Source organism: Falco naumanni, chromosome 17, assembly GCF_017639655.2.
Source record: "Falco naumanni isolate bFalNau1 chromosome 17, bFalNau1.pat, whole genome shotgun sequence".
NCBI classification, from domain to species: domain Eukaryota; kingdom Metazoa; phylum Chordata; class Aves; order Falconiformes; family Falconidae; genus Falco; species Falco naumanni.
In genome coordinates this window covers 511,509-532,959 of record NC_054070.1, presented here as the reverse complement: position 1 = coordinate 532,959, position 21,451 = coordinate 511,509, and the positions used below count along the sequence as shown (strand labels likewise).

The following is a 21,451-nucleotide window of genomic DNA, read 5'->3' as shown; positions in this document are numbered from 1 at the left end:
CAGTTCCCAGACCCGTTCATGGCATTGCTGCCCCGAAAGCGGCGCCGATGCAGCTCTGAGACGGCACCTTGGGCTTGGGGAAGGGTCCAGAGCAAAGACGGGGGGCAGAAGGATAATTTCTGCCACGGTGCAAAACTGAGGCTGGAAGGAATTCACCTTTCCCCATCAGGCATGAAAACACAACGCCGCTTCACGGCATATTCACGACCGGCTGTGTTTCTTTTCACGTTATTTAATCAGCTAATTATAAAAAGCATTACATGGAGGGGAAAGGAGTTAAAATGCCCAGCTTAGGGCATCCATGCAGCCTGGAGCTCCAGCCACACCTGATCCAGGTGGATATGGCAGCACGCTCCCACCCTTAATCGCTGGAGCAACCCCACGGGAGCCAGGGAGATTACGGCGCATCCGCAAGGTGAGTCCGTCCTCGTACCGGGGACACGGCTCAGACACGGAGCAGCGGGTTCATTCCTGGGGCCACTGCCAGCTGCAAAAGCACTTCAGGAGCTGCCCGACCTGGAGCACGTGCTCCAGCGCTCTCTGCTCAGCACAGCCCGCTGTAAGAACAGGGCAGTCTTTACCAGCAAGTCTGAACCTTAAAGACAAGCAGCAAAGTTTACAGAGCAAAAATATCCCGTGGGCAGCAGAGGAGCAAGCAGGCCAGCCCACACGCTCAGTGTGCTTTCAGTGCTGGGGGACAGTTTCTGGGTGTGTTTTGCTAAGGAAGCCCCAGAGATGTCACAGCTTTGGCTCAGGGCAGGTTCTGAAATCCAGGACCAGTTCTGTGGCCTTGTATCCACCAGACACCAGAGCCACCGGCACTTCCCAGCAGAGCCTGAGTCTCTCTGTGATGCGCTGCAAGTGCCACCTTCAAAGATTTCCTATGGCGAAAGCTCCAGTGCATCTTCTTGCAAGTCTTCCTGGTCCTCGCTCTCCAGCTGCTCCAGTTTGCTGGATTTCTCGTGGATGATCTCCCCAGGAGTCTTCAAAAACCTGGAATACATTTTTTTAATGTCTTTAAGGGCGTGTCCAAACGCAGCCCCAAACCAGGCTGTAGATGCCGGAGCTCTTGCCCTCATCAGCTGAGCTCTGGAGCTCACCAGAAGGTATCTCCAGCCCTGGGCTTTGCTGAGGACCCCAGCTCGTGCTTTGCACCCAGGATACACCAAGCGTGGGGAGACAAAGCTCAGCGCTCACCAGCCCAGAGCTGGCATTTGAAGTCCAAGCTGGTCCCAGGGGAGCAGCCAGCACTGGGAACAGGAGGCTCCTGACTTATTTCCAGTCTGGCTGGCTCCTCCGTCTGGAGGTGGACTTCAGACCTGCTGGCAATGGGGGAAAGGAGGGACCCTCCAGCTTGGGGGAGCCTGGGGAGTCCCTCCAGCACCAGCAGGACTCCAAGCACAGAGCAGATGGATGCGGACCCCAGGGCGGGTTGCTGGCCCGCAGCCCTGGAAGGGGCATCGGACGGACCTGGAGCCCAGGCAGCCCAGCTCCTGGCTCACACAGGACAGCCTGGGTGCAAAACCACCAGGCTGTTGCGTTTTCAGGGGAGGATCTTGCTGGATGAAGCCGCTGCCAACTTCTGGAGCCCACCGCCTTCCCGTGCCCCATCTGCACCGTCCCAGGCAGCTCGTTTCTCTGATCTGCTTCATCTCACCTGAACAACAGCTTCTGCCCTGGCTCCTTTTTGATGATGTTGAGTTTGTAGTAATGTCTCAGCGCTCGTGACATTTTCTCATATGTCATATTCATCCGGTTCTGGAAGGAGGAAAGAATTGGCGTGGGTTCAGGAAGAGCAAGGACCTACACCTGGTTTGGGTCATCGAGGGGGACATTCGAGGTGGGTCCTGGGCTCTGCAGGCTACAGTGTGGGTCTCTAACCCAGGGTTGCTTCTGGGTCCACAGCCAGCATGGTTTGCTTTCCAGGGGATGGGAAAACCTCCCTCTTTAACCACTGGGAGGGTGACATCTCTCACCGGCCCTGCGCCCACTCTGTCTCACCCTTCCCAGTCCCTGTTCCATCAGCTCGGAGGAACAGGATGAAGATGCCATGTAGAAGCCCAGGAACGGTGGAATTGTTCTCAACTGTGTTTACCTTGTGGTTCCCCCAGAGCTGGGCAAGTCCGTTAGGGTTAACAACCCTGAACACCTTGGCTTCCTTGTCTGCCCACTTGATGTAAGGCTCGTAGCGGCTGTCGGAGAGGAGCTGGTACATGTAATCCCACAGCAACCTGCAGTCTGAGCACCGGGCAAGAATAAATAGTCACCAAGCTCCCACCAAGGCACCTGTGCTCCAGCGAGGGTCCGATCAGCAACAGGATTGCACGTGTTAGCAATGATCATAAATATAAGAAGGGTGCAAAGTTCATGCACAGCACTTTTAGTGCTCGATCTCAAAACGCAGGCAGGAACTACAATTTTTCAGGTGGGGAAACCAAGGCAGGGAAGCACACACCGATGCATGGAATAAATGGGAGACAGATGGGCAGCCAGGACAAAGCACATCTCCCCAAGGAACCAGGCTCTAAATTCATATTTACCTGCAATTTTCCCATCCACTGGGGACGACAGGGTTGTAGAAGAGCAGATGGTGTCTGCCATGCACCTGCCCTCCGAGCTGTGACAGGAGAGGTTCAGCGGCTCCGCGTGTCTGCGGGACACAGGCTGTTCCGCACGATCCAGGCAGGAGAAACCAGCACCTGCCTCAGCGCTCCGGGCTGGCCCTGGGAAAAACAGCCCAAACCAACGCTGCGGTGCATTGTGGCAGGTCCCAGCTCTTCCAAAACCCTGAAGCAGGTGGGGAGGGACAGCCCGGGGTGGTTATCAGCCCAGTACCAGCCCAGGGAGCTGCTATGGAAAGCCTGGGGCTTTCCTAAGGCTGGGTCAGCAGAAGGGCTGGGGGAGACGCTGAGTAGGGCGAGGGTCAGATACAGAGGTAAAGCCGGGATAGGAGAATGCACCGGAGCACAGGCATTCCTTTGTAAATTCCTGTGGAAGCTGAAGGTCTTCATCACCTTACACCTCAGCCAGCAAAAGAGCTCAGGAGAGCCCCCCCCAGAGCCCCCGAATGCCAAGCCAGCCACTGACCCCAGCCCACCCCCACCCCAGCTCCTACCTAGCCCCCCCGGGGGCACTAATAAGCCTGGCTGGCCCCGACCAGCCTCTCCCCACCCAGTGGCCCAGAAGCTCTGTTTAAGCTCAGCCCTGGCTCCTCAGCCACAGGAGGGCTGGTCCCCAGCCAGGGCTATGCCTCTGCCCGGCCACTGACCCCCCTGATCCCCCCGTGATCTGCTGACAGACCCCCCAGTGCAGCCGTAGCCCTGCCTGGCCACCACAGACCCACCTGGCCACCACAGACCGACCTGGCCACCACAGACCCACCTGGCCACCACAGACCCACCTGGCCACCACAGACCCACCCCACCACAGACCCACCTGGCCACCACAGACCCACCTGGCCACCACAGACCCACCTGGCCACCACAGACCCACCTGGCCACCACAGACCTGCCTGGCCACCACACACCCACCCCACCACAGACCCACCTGGCCACCACAGACCCACTTGGCCACCACAGACCGACCTGGCCACCACAGACCCACCTGGCCACCACAGACCGACCTGGCCACCACAGACCCACCTGGCCACCACAGACCTGCCTGGCCACCACACACCCACCCCACCACAGACCCACCTGGCCACCACAGACCCGCCTGGCCACCACAGACCCACCTGGCCACCGCACACATGCCTGGCCACCGCACATGTGCCTGGCCACCGCACACCCACCCCACCACACACACACACCACACACCCACCCACCACACACCCACCCACCACAGACCCACCTGGCGCTACCTAGTTCTGATTCTGCCCAGACCTGCTTCATCCCTACAAAATTCCTCCGTGACCTGGGCTTGGTTGGACCTGGCTGCATCTCCAGGAGTGTCCTGCTTGCCTTGCTCAGGCCGTGTGGGTTGGCTTCACACCCCAGATGTGAGCCACCCGCTGTAACTGAGGGCAGGCGCCGTGTGATGGACAGCTGCCACTCATCATACCTTCCTCTGTGCTCCTGGCCTCCCTGAAGGCTGAGTTCAGCAAAGGGCTGCGCACCAGAGCTCTTCTTTGAGTCTTAATGTACTGGAGTATTTCATACAACACATCACCTGCGGGGAAGGAAAGCCTGCTCAGATCTGTATTATATCATCTCAGCTGATGGTGTTGCTTATGTTTCTCTGCTACGGAGTTATTCCCGATCCCAAAGCATTTGCAGTCCGGATGGACTAAAGGAAGGAAGAGCGTTGTCCTTGCCTCCAGCACCCAACTGGCCAGAGCTAACGCCTGGTCTGCTGGGACCCATGCAGCCCCTCTCAGCAGACCACAGCTGGAGCTGTACTTGGAGGGTCCTCAGAAACACCCTTGCGCTCGGTCTAACCTGAGCTCGGAGCTCGGTGTCTGAAGTCATCCTTGGTGAGGATGCACAGGGCTTTGCCGTTCATTTCAAACTTGCTTTCATCAGTTTGCCGAAGGGAATACTCCTTCTCAGCCCATCTTAGCCAGTGGATCACGTCGTCCTTGCTCCACAGTGAGGGCTGGATTCCTGAAACCAGGGGCAGCCTCTGAAACAACTCAGTCTCCAGCTTCAGAACTGCTGAGGGGCAGGGTGGGACACTGGTCTCCATCACCGAAATTTCCCTCTACATTAAGCACTCACAGGTCCAAAATGCCCCAAAGAGAAAAAAAGAACCATGATGACTAGTCCATCTTGTCCCCCTTGACAGCAGGGGATGGTCCCTGACTGGGACACCATGGCTGGACCCACCATGTCCCACCCTGTGGGAACTTCTTGTTTAAGTAGTGTTGACTTGCTCAACATCTACTCACTCAGCCTGCCTGGAAGCCTGAAGATCTCCCCCTCGCTGGTGGGTGTGTGGCTGGCCTGGGATGGGGATGGTAACAAAGCTGCAGCAATGGGTCTGGAAGAACTGACTGCCATGTTACCCTGGGGAAAAGAGATCAAATAGATCAGTGCGGGGAAATTCCCAGCTCTGGTCCTGCCTTTGCTTTGGAGATGCCTCCACTGCAGTAAAGACCGCTCCAATGTTTTCTAACCAGTTTCACAGCAGCATGATGTGCTGTCTGCAGCTCTTCCACACTGGCTCTAGGACCTTTACTAGCCCCAGGATGAATCTCTGGGTGCCCAACACAGCGTTAGTAGCCAGAGATCCCCCTCTTTCTCCAGCTCTTCTCTTTAGCAGAGGTACCTGTCCTTACCCAGACTCTGGATGCGGTTTTATCCATCCCCACTGCCCCATGGCTGCAGGGAGGTAGAAGATGGAGCCAAGACCCACAGACCCCAGTACTCGTGCTGGCTCCTGCTTCCTGCAGCATCTTCAGATGCTCATTGGAAGCCCAGGGTTTTAGGACAGTGCTTCAGTTCTTTAGAGTTGTGGAAATAAAGCTGGTAATAGCACTTAGATTTTGTCTTAAAAACACTGTATGAAGAGTTCTCTCTAACTTTTTCCCCAGTGATCACTTGGGCATAACTGGAAATAGCCATCCCACAGTTCAGGGAGACGCCAACCCATCTTGCTCACCTGCCATTAAGTCTCAGCTCCTCAAGAATTAGCCCTCCCTCTCGGTTGCTCATTAAGGAGCCCCTCCAGCCTCACTGAACTGGTGAGATGGGTCGTGCTGGGAGAGGCAGCCCCAGCACCTCTGCTGGGCTGAGGGTCAGCATCGCCCCTAACTCTGCCCCCAGGCTCCCACCCAGAGCATGTGAGCCAGAAGGCAGCTGGGATCCTGCTTGCAGCCCCATCTAGGTCTTGAAATATTACTGGCAGCCAAGGAGATAATGTTGCCTTTAAAAAATCTATTAACATGAATCCCAGCAATTTCTCACTTTCATTCTCTGGAAAATTAACAATTTTGCCTGCAAATAGTATTTTCTGAAGCGGTTGACAACCCTGGGCACTTCAGTACACTCTCAGGCAGATTTTTGGAGGTGGTTAGAGCAGCTAGCACTCCTTGACTCAGAGCGGGGGGTGCAGAAGAGCTGAGCCCCCGCTGAAAATCAGGGGTGAAGAAACTCAGTGTGCACTGACGGAGCAGGTGATGGTCAGACACAACTTAAATGCAAAGCTGGCATCCCCAAAACCAGGGGTATGGGAGGCAGGAGCAAAGCACCCCATCCCGCTTGGGGAAAACGCTTCCTTGCGACCTGGGGGGTTATGGCAGGAGAAGGCAGCAGCTTGGGGGGAGGTGAGGGGTCCTTCAGCAGAAGGTCGAGGGTTAACAATCTGCCTGCAGGGACTGCTGGCTGTCCCTGGGTTGATGGGTTTAGCAAAGCAGTTGCATGAGGAAAGCAGAGAAACTCCAGTATAAACCCTGAACAGGCCTGATAGCAATGGGAACTGTCTTTCGGATTCGTTCTAAACAGCAAACTACAGGAAGAATAAAAGTGAAAGAAATTAGCGGTGTGTTTTGCCTAGAACTCCTCTTAAAAGATACTTGATTTTTCTCCCATCGGTGTGACTCTCTTACGACAACTTTTACAGCAAAACCAACACGTTTAATATTTTTCTTGCTCCTCAAGATTTCTAGGGCGTGAGACACATTCTGAATTTTTATTGCTTTATACCGATTTTATGTTCTTGCTTTTTTTCCTGCTTAGCTGCTTCGACGCGTTTCTGAGATGGCACTTCCTTGCTTCAAGAGGAAATATTGTCCTCGGAGGGGATCAAGTGGGAGAGCAGGAAAAGGATGGTGCAGACAGAGGTGTGGGAGCAGCTTTTGGCTCAGCCCCGGACTTGGGGGCCGAAGCCCCCCACCTGCTCCCGGCTCCGTGGGGCCGGTGGGAGGCGGGTGGGGGGTCACCCCCCCCACACACACCGGGGCATCAACTTGCAGCTTTTAATAGAGGGAGGAAAGCGGGGAGGGGGGGACACAGGACGGGGCTGGGGGCGGGCAGCTCTTACCTGCATCCCCGGTGGCGGTGGGCGGCCGCTGCCCGCAGCGCTGCGTCCCGGTGCTGGCGCTGCCCCGGTGGCCGGCGGTGCCCCGGCGCCCAGGCCTGCGGCCGTCGCGGCTTCAGCGCGATCCTTCCGGGAAACGAAATCGAAACGAGCCGGAGCCCCGGGAGGCTGGAGAGCGGCGGGGGGCAGCGCCCGGGGTCGTGTCGTGTGTGTCCGTCCCCTCCCTCCCGCCCGTGCCGTGGCCCCACGGATCCCCCCGCCCGGGGACCCTAGCCCACCCGGCCGGTGTGGCCGCCGGCACCAGCACAGCACCGGGGGACGCCGTTATCCCGGAGGTGCCATCCCGCCGCGGACTGGGGCACGGCCCCGCGGGCAGGCGTGCTGCCGGGGGAGGGAGGGCTGCCGGGGCACACCGGGGGCGGGGAGGGCAGTGCGACCCGTCCTTCCTCTCCGACCGGTGGGGCCGGGCCGGGGGGGCAGGGAGCGGCGGGGGATGCGGGGGGCGGGAGATGCTGGTGGAGATGCGGGGAGGGGGATGGTGGGGGGATGCAGGGGGGATGCGGCGGGCGCGCACCACCTGTAGCACCGCTGGTCCCGCCGCGCCCCGCAGCGCGCCCCGGCACGCCCCGCCCCTGCCGCTCCCTCGGTCCCCATTGGCCAGCCGGCCCCGTGTGCGGAGCCAATCGGATCGCCGTGCGCAGGGGGCGGGGCTCAGCGGCGGGATCCCGCCCTTCGCCCGCCTGAGGGAGCGGCCTCGGCGCGGACGCGGTGAGTGAGGCCGACGCGCGGGGGGGCGGCCCGGGCCCTTGCCGGCCCTCCATGGGGCCTGGGGGGCTGTGGGGGCCTCCTCCGGCATTCCGTGGGCCTTGGGGGGGCTTTAGGGGCCTGCCCGGCCCTCCCTCTGCTTTGAGGGCGCCTTACGGGCCGGGGGGGCGCCGGCTGTGCGCGCCGGGGAAGGGGCGCACTCGGGGCTCGGGGGGCCTTTCCTGCCCCCCGCGGGCACTGAGGAGGGCGTCTGGGGGGTCGCAGTGCGCTCCGCTGTTTTGTCTGGGCTTTGAAGGGGCCTGCGGGGCCGGGGAGCTGCCTTTCCCCTGTGGGCGTTGGGGGAGGTGCGTCTGGGCCGCCTTTGTGTGCGCGAAGGGGGGAGGGCCGTCGGGGGGGGGGGCGGGGAGCTCGCCTGGGGAGGGGGCCTCGGGGGCCTCTCCTGCATTCTGCCCGTTTGGGAGGGGGCTGGGGCTGTTGTCCCTTGAGTCAGTGCTTCATCCCTGCGTCTTTGCTACCTTACCCCTTTCCCTGTGCTGTGCGGGAGGCCTCGGGGCCTGGGCAGTGACTCTGGTAGAGGCTGCGGCCTGTGGCCACCAGCCCCGCAGCAGGACCATCCCCATCTTGGGGGGCTGAGTGGTCACGCTGCCCTCCTACGCGTGCTGTGATGGCTTTAGGTTTGAGGTCACCTTCCCTTCCCTCCCTCCTTTCAGGCTGCACGGTGCTTTGAAAAGGAGCAGGAGTTCTAAGGGGTTCCCATTAAACGGGTGCTGTAGGTGAGACCTCAGCCTGCCGCTGCTCACAGGCATCTTTGTGTCGTGACTTTCCCTGTCTCTGACCCTCTTTGCACTTTCTCTGTACTGCTTTCTCAGTGACTTTAGGCTTTTCAGGGAAGGAGCAATAATACGCTAGCAATCTTGGGTATAAACCTGGGAGGATTGGTAGGGAGAGTGTTTTGAATTATTCTACCGAATCCTGTTGTAGTGTAGGTTATGGCTGGCTTTAAGGCAGAAAATTCACCTGTGCCTCCCTGTGCCTGCCTTATCCTCACTACAGAGTCACAATCCTTCCTGCTGGCGTTAGCAGCAATCACAAACTGTTAATGGGAAGGAGGCTGCATCTCAGGAATCCATGGAAAGGCCCAGTTCTCCCTTCTGGGGTGTGTCATCATTTACCCCAGTGTCTGGGTTGGGAGTCTGCACTGCTGACCATCACCTGGGTTTAAGCATTGTAAGTGCTTCTGCCCTCAGTTCACAGAAACATTTTCAATGTTGTAAGCACCAACACAGTGAATTATTTGGCTCAGAAAACTCTGGGTTAGTCTGTTGTCGAAGCTGCTTGTAAGAGTTGTTATTAGTCTTCAGGCTGGCTTTACACATCTTTATTGCAGTGGAGCAATTTTATTTAGGGAAGCAGTCACCTTTTGCTAAAATAAATAGACTGATAATGTTTACAACCTCCGTGTGCTTGTTGGTGTAACTGTCTTTATTTTACATATTAAAATCCACTTTAGAGGGTCTTCTGTGATCTGATCTTGTGGTTGAAATGGAGCAGTTTATGTGGACTAATCCTAAGTTAGATCTGTGCAGAGGACTGCGTCCAGACTTCCTTCAGTTTATCATAAAGCAAGTAAGAACACGTTAAAGTAAATTGTGCTGTCTCAGAAATAGGTGTGTGCTGAGTTGGCTAACTTGGCGTTTGTTTCAAGACAGATGTATTTGCAGCACGTGAAATGCTTTTTGACCTCTTTCAGTACAGTTTTTTGCTGCTAGAGTTGGAAAGGTTGAGTTTTGTTTGATTTGGGCTTAAAAGGAGTGCTTTTCTGGTAGGAGTTCATCACAACTTTATTTTTGGGGGAGCTTTCTGTTCTGTAGTTATTCTGTGTAAAGTTGAGTGAACTTCAGCAAGCCCGGTCAAGCTGCAGGTGTCTACCTGGAAGAAACTGTAGTCGAAAGGACCAAATGGGCTATTTATATACTGCTCAACGGTGGTGAGAAACAAGTTACAGCAAAGGCATTTGAGTTGTTTGATGTAGATCGCATGTACCTACAGGCAGAGAAAGTGATTGGGGTTTTGTTGGGTTAGGTTGTTTTTTTTTTCTGGAAAGGTTTTGTGACAGCTCTTTGAGTGGAAGGTAAGGTAGTAATTCCAGAGTCTCAGAAATAGGAAGCCTCCTCACTGGTCATAAACTTGCCAACAGAAATTTATCATCCAAGGCCCAAATAAATGTGGCCAGGTTTGTTGGATGTGTCCAGTATAAAATTACTCAACGTTGCATTTTTTTTCTGCACTCCAGAGCTAGCCTTAATTGAGCTCTACACAGCAGTAGCCTTTGTTTCCTTCCCCAAAGTATTTTTAACCATCAGAATTGAGGAACCCTCTTACTTCAGGTGATTTGATCATAAATCTGATCTCACCTCAGTCTTTATGAAGTGCCTTCATGTCTTAGCATGCTCAGTCTTGCCTTCTTGGAATCCAAGAGGTTTCATAACTCCCTGCTTGGAGTTTTCTGTTCAGGATATTGTAACATTTTTCGTGTGGTGATTCAGTCTATCTTTACAGATCATGAGAAGCAAGAATCATGTCTGGTTTTATTAGTTGATGCTTTCAGCACAAAGTTTGGGGCATGCTAGGATGTGTTTGACCTCATCTTGAACTTATTCCATGTGCCCATGACAGGAAGCCAAGTGTTTTGTTCAGTGTAACAGCATAGTCAAAGGAAGCAGAGTATAATACTGTTTAAAAGTAATGCTATGAATGCCACTTTAAATATCTGAAAACCCGTAAGTAGAAAATTTGGGTGTAGAGAAAGGTAAATAATACTTCACCCTTTGTAATGAATTTGTTGTAAGACTTCAGTGCTGTGTAGCAATTAACACCGCCTTTGTCCCCTTTTGCCAAAAGCTGTGATCATAAAGGAATATTGGCCAAGCATTAGGTAGTAGTGGTACTGTATTAATAATCGCATCACAAAGTTGCAGTCCTGTTATGAAAGTCTCTGCATGATGACAGGCTGACTCAGCAGTCAAATAACTTGTGAAAGGAGACTTGCAGAGCGACCTGAAATCGCACGTACCTGTGCAGTCTCTCCTAGTTACATGTTCTTGCCAAAGCCAGTGTCAGAAACTCTTCTTCCTACTAGAAAGTAAAATCCTGTTTAATAATGCAAAATGAGCCTCTGGAACTGCAGCATTCTGCTTAGAGGTCCCGGAGGAGGGTGTGGATAATGAGCTCTTTCTTTACAGGAAAAATGCTGAATTGGTACCTCCTGATAAAGGCCACTTCAGCTGTCTAAAGGATCTCCTGATTTTTAAAAGAATTGCTTAATAGAAAGTAAATTTAGCTAGAGGATTGGTTCATTACTGGCTAATTTAACCCATATCCAGACAAGCAGCATAATACATACTTTTTCTGTGGGGAAATATAAAGGGATAGGGAGGCACCAATATATTTTCTTCTACTTTCCTCATAAATAGCATAACCAGAGCTAATGATGAGTTCATAAATTACTAGTTTGGTAAAATTAACCTTTTCTGTAGAAGTAACGTGTTTACAATATCTGTTTTTTGGGGGGAACTTGGCCAGACTGCTGATGAAAGCCCCTCTGATCTTAGGTTTCTGATCCTAACATCCCCTCTCATTCCAACGTGACAGTCAGCTAGCACTTGTGGACCATCTTTTGTCAAGGTTAGTACAATTTTGGGCCCTTGGCTTTTGGATGGCCTTGCCATGTGAATTGTTGCCTATTGAATATTGAATACTGAAAAATTCCCAGATTTCATCTTCGGTCCCGTAGCCCAGACTGATCCTATCTGTATTCTGAGGAGCTGAATTGCCTTCCAGTGCTTGTTTCTTACCAGTATCTGCATAGAGGAGCTGGGACTTGTAATCTAGACAGCTCAGGTGAGATGAATCCAACCCCGTGTGCTCCAGGGTAGATAGGGGGTGCTTAAGCACGCAGCCCCACTTTGTCCTGGAGAAAAAGCAGGCAACCACTGCTGCATGGCAGGGATGATACCTACAGGAGGGACTCCGTCCAGCCTGCAGCATGGAGAAAGGCAGATCAGCAGCGTGAAAATCAGCACTGCAGTTTTGTGAGACGAGAACGGCTAGCAGCTGATCCCTGCTCCAGCGCCTGACATCCTGATTTTGCTACCACACATTCCCCAGAGAGGCTCAGGCAGCTCACAGCTACGATGGAGCCCTGGATGTGTCTGTGCGTGGTGGGAGGAGAGGCCAAGGAGCAGTGGTTTTGAGGGTCGAAGGATATCCAGCTTTCTGGAGAAAGGGGTTATAACAGAAGAGCAGAGATGAGGAATACATCCTGTAGTCTCAGGTCTAGAAGTAATGGGGAGATTTTTTTTATCAAGACCTTGCTAGCCCGCACCCACAGAAATGGTGACTGGAATTCCTTTGCAGCAGACTGGTGACCAAACTAGGCTGGGCTGTAACACAGCAGAACCACAAAGGCAGAGCAGAGTGGGCTTTCACATGGGTGTGTTTCAGGAGTCTGTTACAGGGAGATAATTACAGGTGGTGTAAGTAACTGCAGTCCTGGGACTTGCCTATGTCTCATTTCATCACCTTTCGTGGCCGTTTACTCCTCCTGTGCCTTGTTCCAGTTCTGCTTTGTGGTCACGATGTGTCCTCTGGCCCAAGCAGAGACGGCGTGCTGGCCTGCTTATTTTTTGGCTCCACTTGTCAGAGCAGAAGAGAGGGCTAGGACATTTCAAGGGCAGCTGTTTCATGAGCACAGGCCTGAAATTGAGAAGTAAAATAAATGACTGTTAGTCTTAGAAGAAGCATCGAATGTGGTCTATTGCTGAAGTTCAGCATTTTTGTCTGTGATGGCCAGGGTTCTTTTTTCCCTGGCTTTTGCCCACAGAACAGCCTGAAATGTGCAGCTGTTAAAAATGATGTTAATCCACTGATTGCTCCTCAGCGTGGGAATGTTCAGTCATTGCATCAGTTTTGCTACTGAACACGCAAATATAGTAATACCCTTGTGAACTATAAACTGGAACAGGTCATATGTATCCCAGTGTCAGAGCAACTAGAGAGCTAGTTAGCAATTTACTGTGAGGATAGAAAACTACCTGGGATCCGATGCTGAAATAGCCAAAAGAAGCAACTAAAAGGGTGAAGAAAATGGAATAAAGGTAGAGAAATGAGAGCACAGCTCTGTGTGAATCGTGTCTGCCTTTGCAAATAATACAGATGAAAATTTATTAGTCATACTTTCAGTGGCAAAAGCGTGTATTACAAGAACTGGGAAATGAATGCAGCAACCAACTAGCTCTCACAAAATAGCACTGTGTCCCTGACCCGTGTGTTGGGACGTAGTAGTTTGCTCCATGAAATCAAAGTTTTCAGAAGGAAGTAGAGATCAGCAGCCATAAAAATAGCAGAACTGAACCTCGTGCCTAATGCTCATCGCAGCCGAGTAGTGCGAGAACAACGTGCAGGTCTGGTGGCAGCCTGCTTTTGTGACAGCAGTAAGAAACTGTATAATTAGTGATTGCTGCTACCAGATAATGCTTCTTGTATGTAAAGTTTTGTCAGCGTAGCTTTGAAAAACAGATTAGGTAGGCCAAAATAGCAAGGCCATATTTAATAAAAAGAAGGGTTTCCTCAATAAATGTAGTTGTGGGTTTAGAAGGTGTAGGTGGAGCCCAGCACTGTGGCTCACTGCTGGTCACATTTCCTGAAATTAACCTGTGACTCGAGGTGATGCTGTAGGATGTCCTGTTAACTGTCTTGATTAAGCACGTACTCCAACTTTAGCAATGTTTCTCAGTTTAATAATCATTGACGTTGTTTTTCTCTAAGTGCTATCTGGTTTTATAACTTGAATGACTGCAGTTCCCACTCAGGGTGTTCTGATAACTTCGAGAAACTGGAGTGAAAGGTCCACAAAGGAGGCGATTAGGGAAAAGGCAGGAAGAGAGAAACTTTGCAGGCAGCGGCTGCAGCAGCAGAGTTTCTAGTAGGACTGGAAATTTAGCTGGGTGGATTTTACAAGTCTCCCAGTTCATGTGCAGTTAGTATCATCTGCTAATTCAACATAACTGGAACAAATAATGGGGGAGGGGGACAGAATAAGGAAGCTTTAACCTATGTGAAAGCTAGTTAATTTCTTCTTCCTCTGCGTGAGTGGATTAAAAATCATGGCGTTGCATAATCTCTAGCCATGGAAAAGGTTACGTCTGCCTGGAATGTTATCTGCTGTAGCAGTTGGTAGTTATGAATGAGTTCCCTAATCCATTGACATAAATGTTCTGGCAGGCGCTTGCAAACCTCCTTGTTGTCTAATGCTTTTCAAGAAGACTGCCCTTCGTCAGGTGTTAGTGACTGATACATGCTTGGGAGATGGAACTTCACGATAGCAAAGGCCTTTTTTATACAGATACAGTTTTTAGGAAAAGACTCTGTGTGTTGGGAAAGGAGTCTTTGGAGGTTTTAAAAAAGTTTGTCGTCTTGTAACTTTGTTCAGGAGGCCAACTGATGCATATCAAACAAATGTACGTTATTTAAATTTCAGTAAGTGCTGATTTGCTGTTAGTTTGATTTGTTAAATCTATAGAGTCTCTCTACTACATATGGACATAATCTTTTTTCTTCTACGGGCTGTTTTCTGTAGGATCTACTTGTTCTTTCTCCTTTCAGACTGACAAGTTGCAAATATGAAAAAATCATAAGATTATTCAGTGATCTTCAAATCAGATGATTCAGGTATATTTGTGAAATGGGGTTAACTTTAATGTAAAGCACCTCAAAACCTCAAGTTTTTGCCCATATCCACATTTTCTATGAGATCCATTCTTATGGTGTGTAGATTTGCTAATGCTTGAGTCATTTTGGACTAGACAGGTTTTAGCTTTTACTCCTAATGCTGCTTATCTCTGAACCAAGCTGTACTGCACAGCCATTTAAAACCTTCTTTTTGAGTATGATCAATATTTTTCTCCACTAGTGCAGCATCCAAATTAATGGCTTTCGATCATGTGCGTTTCTTGGACATGTGCGAGCAGCAAGTGGGAGAGGAGGTGGTAAACAGCTGTTTTTGAGATGGTTAGCTCTGAACGTCCTGCACAAGATATTGAAGTGAAACCAGTCTAATTATGTCTGTTACCTAGTGTTGGCTGAGGAAGGGGGAAGCTGGATTTCTGTTTACTGGTAATTATAAAGCTGTGGAGAGCTTAGTGCGTTAGGGCTGTGCTATATTTAAATGGTACCCTGTCTGTCAAATGTCCCTATTACAAAATGTTCTTTGCCAAGATCATGGGGTGGGCCTCTCCTAAAAGCTCAATTGTTTTCAGAAAATTGGTTAATATGCCATGGCTGTGGCATCTGTACGTGTCTTCACTTTGTGCTGTTAAGTCATTCCAAGACCATTTTAAAGGTTTTGTGGACAGCTACATGAAATGTCATTTCACCACTTGTAGAGTGGAATTACTGCATTTCTGAAAGATGAAACTATTATTAATGCAAAAAATAGTCTCTTCTCCAGTCTCTCACCCTGTCTGCTGCAGACACTTAGTGCTATCTTTAATTAGGAGACTGTCACGGCTGAATTAAAAATAACAATTCAAAACCTTCTGTGAACTCGGGCCAGCCAGATTGACAGCCATGAGACTTAAAGGCTTTACTTATCCCCGGAGCAGCTGGAGCCCTGACAAACAGCACACCAGCAGCCTCGTGCTGCTCCCGCAGTGTCCCACGGAGGGGGCTGGAAGAAGCATTCACCCAGTGGTGCTGAGCGTGCTGAGACTTCTGCTGGTTTGAGGTTTGGTCTGCGTTTACCACCGAGAGGTTCACTTAGTGATGGTGGTTTTGTGTCAGTGTCTTGTCTGGTTGACAGCCGGATTGACAATGGCAAACTCGTTTCATGCAGTCCACGTTTAGAGCACGAAAATGTCACAGTTTTGGTCACGTGTGATGGGGATTGAGTTGAAATCCTAGGGTTAGAGCGAGCTGCTTTGTACGTTAATAGACACTTTAATTAGCAAGCTCTGCAATAAGACCTATCTTCTTGTTCAAGATTTATTAAAATTATGCATAAGCTCTGCTACTGGCATATGCTAATTTATTTGTGAATCTCTTGGATTATTCAGTAGCAGAGTTGAATATTCTTCATAAGGGTAGCCTTTGAAGACTGTTTCCTTGAAATAAATAGGTTTTTAAAAATCCTGCCTTTTCTTTCGCTTGTCGTCTTTGAGATAAACACTTATGAAACCAGCTGCAGTTTTGGCTAGAATATTGATGGGTTGCTTGCTTGTCAGATTAAAAATGAGCCGGAGTGGACTGTTCTGGAATACATTTCAATTTTAGAATTTTCCACTTTCAAGCGCAACCTTATTGAGGGCGCAAATGGGCACCTTTCCTCTACACGAACACCTCATTATGTGTGTTGAAATAGGCATCATCTCTGCTTTTTCAGTTTTGTATTTTTTTTAGTGGTACTTTCCCTTTTTTAAACTCCCACAAAATACAGCTACGGTTCCTGGCTAATTTTGCTGAAACGTGACACTAGTCAAATATTTTTGTGAAAGAATTATTAGTCACATAAGAAAGAATGTAATGGAATATTCTTAGAAAGTGTTATAACTGTGCTTGACATGTAAAATATTTATCCAGGCATGTAAACAAAGCAAGAGGTGTCTTGCCAATGTACCACCATAAACCGTAGTTATTTTGAAATCTTGAGCAAGATGTTTTTCAGTTCTTGAAAATAAGGTACCGAGTTCTCTACTGACATAAGTTGACAGAGTGCTAATGGTTGGCTTTACCTAGCTGAAATTTTAGCCTCCGCTCTTGCTTCCCTAAAAATAAGATGTGTTTTCCCAAAGAGCTGTAATTGTGCTAAATAAAACCCTTCTATTTTGGTTTCGGATTACTGTAGTATTACTTGCAGAGTTTACTCATGTGACTGCACTCTAGAAGGTAGGCCTTATGTTTGTTTTGCTTTTTGTTATTGTCTGTATCTTAATGTGAATCACGCAATTTGCTTGATTCTGAGAACTCCATCGCTTCGACACTGAGAGTCTTTGCTTTGCTTATGCCTCTGCTTGTATGGAGTATCTCAGCCCTTCGGCTCGACGGTACAGCTGTAGCTTCGGTGGCTTTATCTGAGCTGGCTTCCAGCCACTTGCTCTGCTGTCGTGGTGAGATACGGCAATGCCTCCTGCCGATGCAGGGTAATCACCCTGGCTGGGATCCCCTACCAGCCTGCCTCGTACCAAAGTTAGGTAAAGATCTCCTGTGCTGTAGTGTGACACTTGAGTTTTGCAAAGCTTACTTCTGCTCTTCCACGCTGGACACAAACTGCTGCTGAACCTTTAATCAGTTTAGCACTGCCCGGCCCTGCAGGTCGAGGGGCTGGCTTGCTATGCTATGCCCCCTCCCCATTCCCATTCTCTCTTCCCATTCCCGTCCCCCTCGCACAGCCCTCCCTTGGGCCCTGAAACAGAGGTGTATAGGTGGATCAGAGCTTATTCCAGTACATCAATAAGCACTGAGCTCCTCCTGACTGTAGTACAGGTGAACCGCTCTTTCAAGACTGGAATGTTTACTTTCAAATTTAATTGGATTCATTAAACAGTGTGCAGCTTCCCTGTCTTGGGTGGTGGTGGGTTTTTTGGGGTTTTTTTATGTGGTATGCTGTGTTATTCTGAAATCTCTTTGGTGAATAGCTACTGTAACTGCCTTCAACTTTCAAAAATCTGCCATCTATTGTTAGTTTTTCAAGCCGCTGCCATGTAATTGGTTAAAAATGAATGGCAGTTGGAGTTGTAGCAGATGAGCTGGGAATGAGTGAGCAGTTACTTGTTGGGATTCCTTCCAGAGAAGGAAGGTGGAGTTTTAAGCTGCTCACAGCCTTTCTAAATAAGAGTCAGAGCAAGTAGGTGCTTTTTGCTCTGGGTGAAATACCAACAAACGTTTTGTAGGAAACTAAAAGCTCAGTAAGTGAGGAGAGGATATTTCTTTTTAGTCTGGATATTCTCTCTACTGATGTTCTGCTGTAAAATAATCCACTCATATTAAAACTGTTGTGTATTTCAAAATACACTGATTAATAAACTGATCCTCCTCTCAAGAGGATCCACACCGGACAGTTGCTATGCTAATATAATAAGTAGGGTAGTTTATTTAGCCTTTATGGTGCTGCAGGCTGGGTGTTGCCTGTGTTGCAGGCCGAAATCGAAGGTGATGGTGGCAGCAGCTCTGGGTACTGGGCTTCAGGCACTGTCTGCAGGTTCTGGCTCTCCTAAGGCCACTGGTGGAGGAGATGGGGAGGGGGTTACGGTGGGTTCAGCCCCTCAAGTGTGAGCTGAACTGTTAACTTATACCCTGCTGTCTCCTCCTTGCTGATTTTTGGGGTGAATGCTCTACTGCGTGCTTTCAAAGTGCAACAAGCTATCTCGATGTTGAGCACTGTGTGCTCTCTGGGGGGGATTTTCATAGTCCTGAATGATGGAACCTGCCTGTTGTGGTTTAACCCCAGCCGGCAGCTAAGCTCGCTTACTCTCCCCCAGTCGGATGGGGCGCAGAATCAGGGAAAAAGGTAAAACTCAAAGGTTGAGGTAAGAACAATTTAGCACTTGAAATAGAATAAAATCAATTAGAAGGGGGGGGACAAAAATCCAAAGGGAATGGAAAAAAGTGATGCTCAGCACCTGCGGACAGATGCTCAGCCAGGCCCCAAGCAGCAATTGCCCGGCTGCAGCTAACTGCCCCCGGTTTATATACTGAGCTTGATGTTATGTGGTATGGAATATCCCTTTGGCTAGTTCGGGGCAGCTGTCCTGGCTGCGTCCCCTCCCCATTTCTTGTGCCCGTCCAGCCTTCCTGCTGGCAGGGCCTGAGAAACGGAAAAATCCTTGACTTAGCGTCAACTAAAACCATCGGTGTGTTATCGTGAGTCTCACACCAAATCCAAAACACAGCACTGCACCAGCCGCCGAGAAGAACAAGTGACTGTCCCCACTGCATGTCCCTCACCCTGTGTAGACATGCCCCTTAGTGACGAGAGCCTGTTGCTCTTCCTTTACGTTCTCCACAACCTCTTCCACAGGCTACAGGTGCGTTGTTGCACCTCTTTCTGTATGGACTACATAATCGGGCGTTAAAAGATTAAAAGCTTGCCCCCAAACCAAAAGTAGTAAGTGCTTGTGATATAGTGTATATATGTACAGTACAAACATGAGATGGTAAATTAGTGACAACTTGGTTTTACTATGTTGGATTGCTTGGATTGGTTTTAAGGCATTTTTTCATTAATATGTTCAGGTGCAATGTACTGTTCAGACTTTTAAAACTTGTCGCTACACACACATGCTTTATCACTAGCATGAGTCAGGATGAAAATGGTTTCCTACTTCAGGCTCTATTTGCATTTAAAATAATATATTATTGATGATATGTGATATATTTAATTCTGTTGATCTGTGAAACTGTGTTTGGAGCAATCTCTGAGCAATCCAGATATATCTTAGGGGAGAGTGTCAAGAACAACAGAATAGACTGATTTAATATTTGAATTCGTAGAGGGTAACATTTCCAGGTGACATAAATGTGTAATGCCTCTGCAATGCTGTGCATAGGCACCTGAGCGCCGAGAGGAGGTGGTACTTCCCTTTGGGACTCATTAGCAATGCATCTTGCAGGCACTGACATGGCAAAATAACTTATTTTATCCTCAGTTGATGTAAATTTGTTTGTCTGAGGTCTTCTGGACTTGGGAATCTGTACGCAGGTGGTTATGCACATATTCGGAAATTCTGCTGGTTGATGCCTTTCTGCCTGCGTGAGGGGATGTGCGGCAGATGAGTGGCAGGAGCATATTTATTCATCTGCCATCAAAGGTTTAGTAGCACACTGCCTTTTCTGCCACGCAATTCCTGCAAAAACAGGCTGAACTGGGAATCTGAGGGGAGAGAGATTTTGGGGGGGCTTTTTCTGAAAAGAGGAGGCTTGAAACAAAGCTGTTTGTTAACAGTATAGATTTTTATATTCAAATGTTTCATGAATCAGCTGGGGGGGTGGGGACTTTTAAACTGAAATATTTATATGAATCAGACATCTGGGCTTTGGGGGAGTGACCATTACTGCACAAACAGTTTAAACTCTGAAGCTTTGCTGTGACTTAGTGCTTCCCTCTATGAAAGGAGGATTTCAGGATATTGGTGCTGGTAGCACTGAGAACATATGAGCCGCCAGTAAGTAAGGAGCTGTGTTGTCTGAGAAGGGGGTGCTTGGCAGAGGGTTTGCTCTAGAGTTACACTAGGAACTGTGGGTGATTATTTCTGTTCAGAAGTTGTGATGGGTGCAGGTATATCGGACTTGGGGTTAGAGCTTTCTCAGAAATGCTGTTGTCCTTGTGCTTTCTTTTTTTTTTTTTTTTTTTTTTTAATAGCCTATAATTGAAAAGCTTGTCTTCTTGTAGTGTAGGTACAGGAACTGACACTGTGTGAAGTTGAAACCAAGTTAGATTTAACTGCCTAAGAAGAAAAAATTGAAAAAAGTAAATAGCATTTTAAAATCTAAAGGGAGAAGGTAGGTCTTGCTTTTATGCTTTGTTAAAACTTTTTATTTTCTGAAAGCTTTGTAAGTAGTTTTGCAGAAAATGGTGGAACAGGCAATGCAAACCAAAACTTAGTTGTCTGCTGCTATTGCTCCTGCTGGCAGATCTTTACAGAAGTATTTGCAGCTTAATCTAACACAGGTGAAGACAAAGTGTAGCTCAGGTGTCACCTGGCTTAAAACTTTATTTAGCTTAGTATTCTGTATTTTAGTAGGGAACATTTGTTTTTCCTGTCTCTAGAGGAAAATATCCTGCTCATATTTGCAACAGCTCATCTTTTACCAGTTTTTCACCAGTTTTACCCTGATCAGATCTGCATACTCCATCCTTCTGCCTAGAAAGGAGGTATATATTATATGTGGGCATGGCCAGCTTTATTTAAATTGCTGACTGAATTTAATCAGATAACACTACAGTAATGGCAGTTTTGCTAGTGCTAAGAAGCTCTTTATGAGGATCGAATAGAAGAACTATCATTTTTCAGATGACTGTCTCCAACCCAATAGTGGAAATAGTGGAAATAGCCTTTATAGGTTACTTGGTTGTGGTCTTTAGTACCTTGAGCCTCGCCGGGAGGGAAATAGCCCTAGCAAAACATTAACCTGTTGCCTTATTCAGAAATTTTGTTCCCTTTTGAGACACCCAGTGATAGGACATTATGTGATGCACTTCATCTAGCTAGTTGATGAGGCTGCCACAGTGTAACCTTCCTATTTTGGAAAAGCCTGTAATAAGTTACTTCAAGTTAATAAATGGCAACAATTTTTCTGCATATATTAGTCTTGGTGATTGTAAGTTGGCAAAAGAAATGATGCTGTCAGTGTGGGCTGATGGAAAAAGAATGATGTGAGCTTGCAGTGCATAAACCTAGCACTGGCAGTTACCGGAGGACCCGGTGAACCACGGGTCTTAAATCAAGGTGTAGATGTACAGTGTTAAACCATTAAAACCATATTGCAAACTGTAGCTTTGAATTGCATTTGTAGAAACAGTGGATTTTTGTTAAGACTCAAGTAAACGAGTAAGTCTGTAAACTTTGCTAACAGTGAAGCACTATGCACAGAATAGGAGAAAACAATCAAGCATTTCATCAGCCTTCTTGCTGTCTCTTGCCAGAATTTGCAGGCTGTC

General features: G+C 49.1%; 2 protein-coding genes across 7 annotated transcripts in view; one reads left to right on the top strand and one right to left on the bottom strand.

Annotated features, from left to right (window-relative positions):
- Nucleotides 1-216: 216 nt before the first annotated feature.
- On the bottom strand, nt 217-7,450 carry ETV7 (ETS variant transcription factor 7). The gene is made up of 8 exons (XM_040616943.1): nt 6,979-7,450; nt 4,886-5,003; nt 4,437-4,601; nt 4,060-4,167; nt 2,541-2,723; nt 2,096-2,238; nt 1,658-1,758; nt 217-993 (listed from the first exon to the last, which is right to left on the bottom strand). Exons 1-8 carry the CDS (start codon nt 6,982-6,984, stop codon nt 882-884), a joined length of 936 nt encoding a protein of 311 aa, XP_040472877.1. The 5' UTR covers nt 6,985-7,450; the 3' UTR covers nt 217-881.
- A 199-nt stretch (nt 7,451-7,649) lies between these two features.
- Nucleotides 7,650-21,451, top strand: part of KCTD20 (potassium channel tetramerization domain containing 20) — a 30,896-nt gene continuing 17,094 nt past the window's right edge. Inside the window, exon 1 of one of the 6 annotated variants that reach the window (XM_040616880.1) lies at nt 7,650-7,743. Coding sequence is in view for 1 of the 6 variants with exons in the window: in XM_040616876.1 (XP_040472810.1) it covers nt 19,945-19,955 (11 nt within the window). In the remaining 5 variants the exon portion in view is untranslated. Of the gene's footprint in view, nt 7,744-7,844; nt 8,082-11,213; nt 11,425-16,320; nt 16,681-19,826; nt 19,956-21,451 lie in introns of those variants that run through there. The other 5 variants (XM_040616882.1, XM_040616878.1, XM_040616879.1 and 2 more) reach the window with 5 other exon arrangements.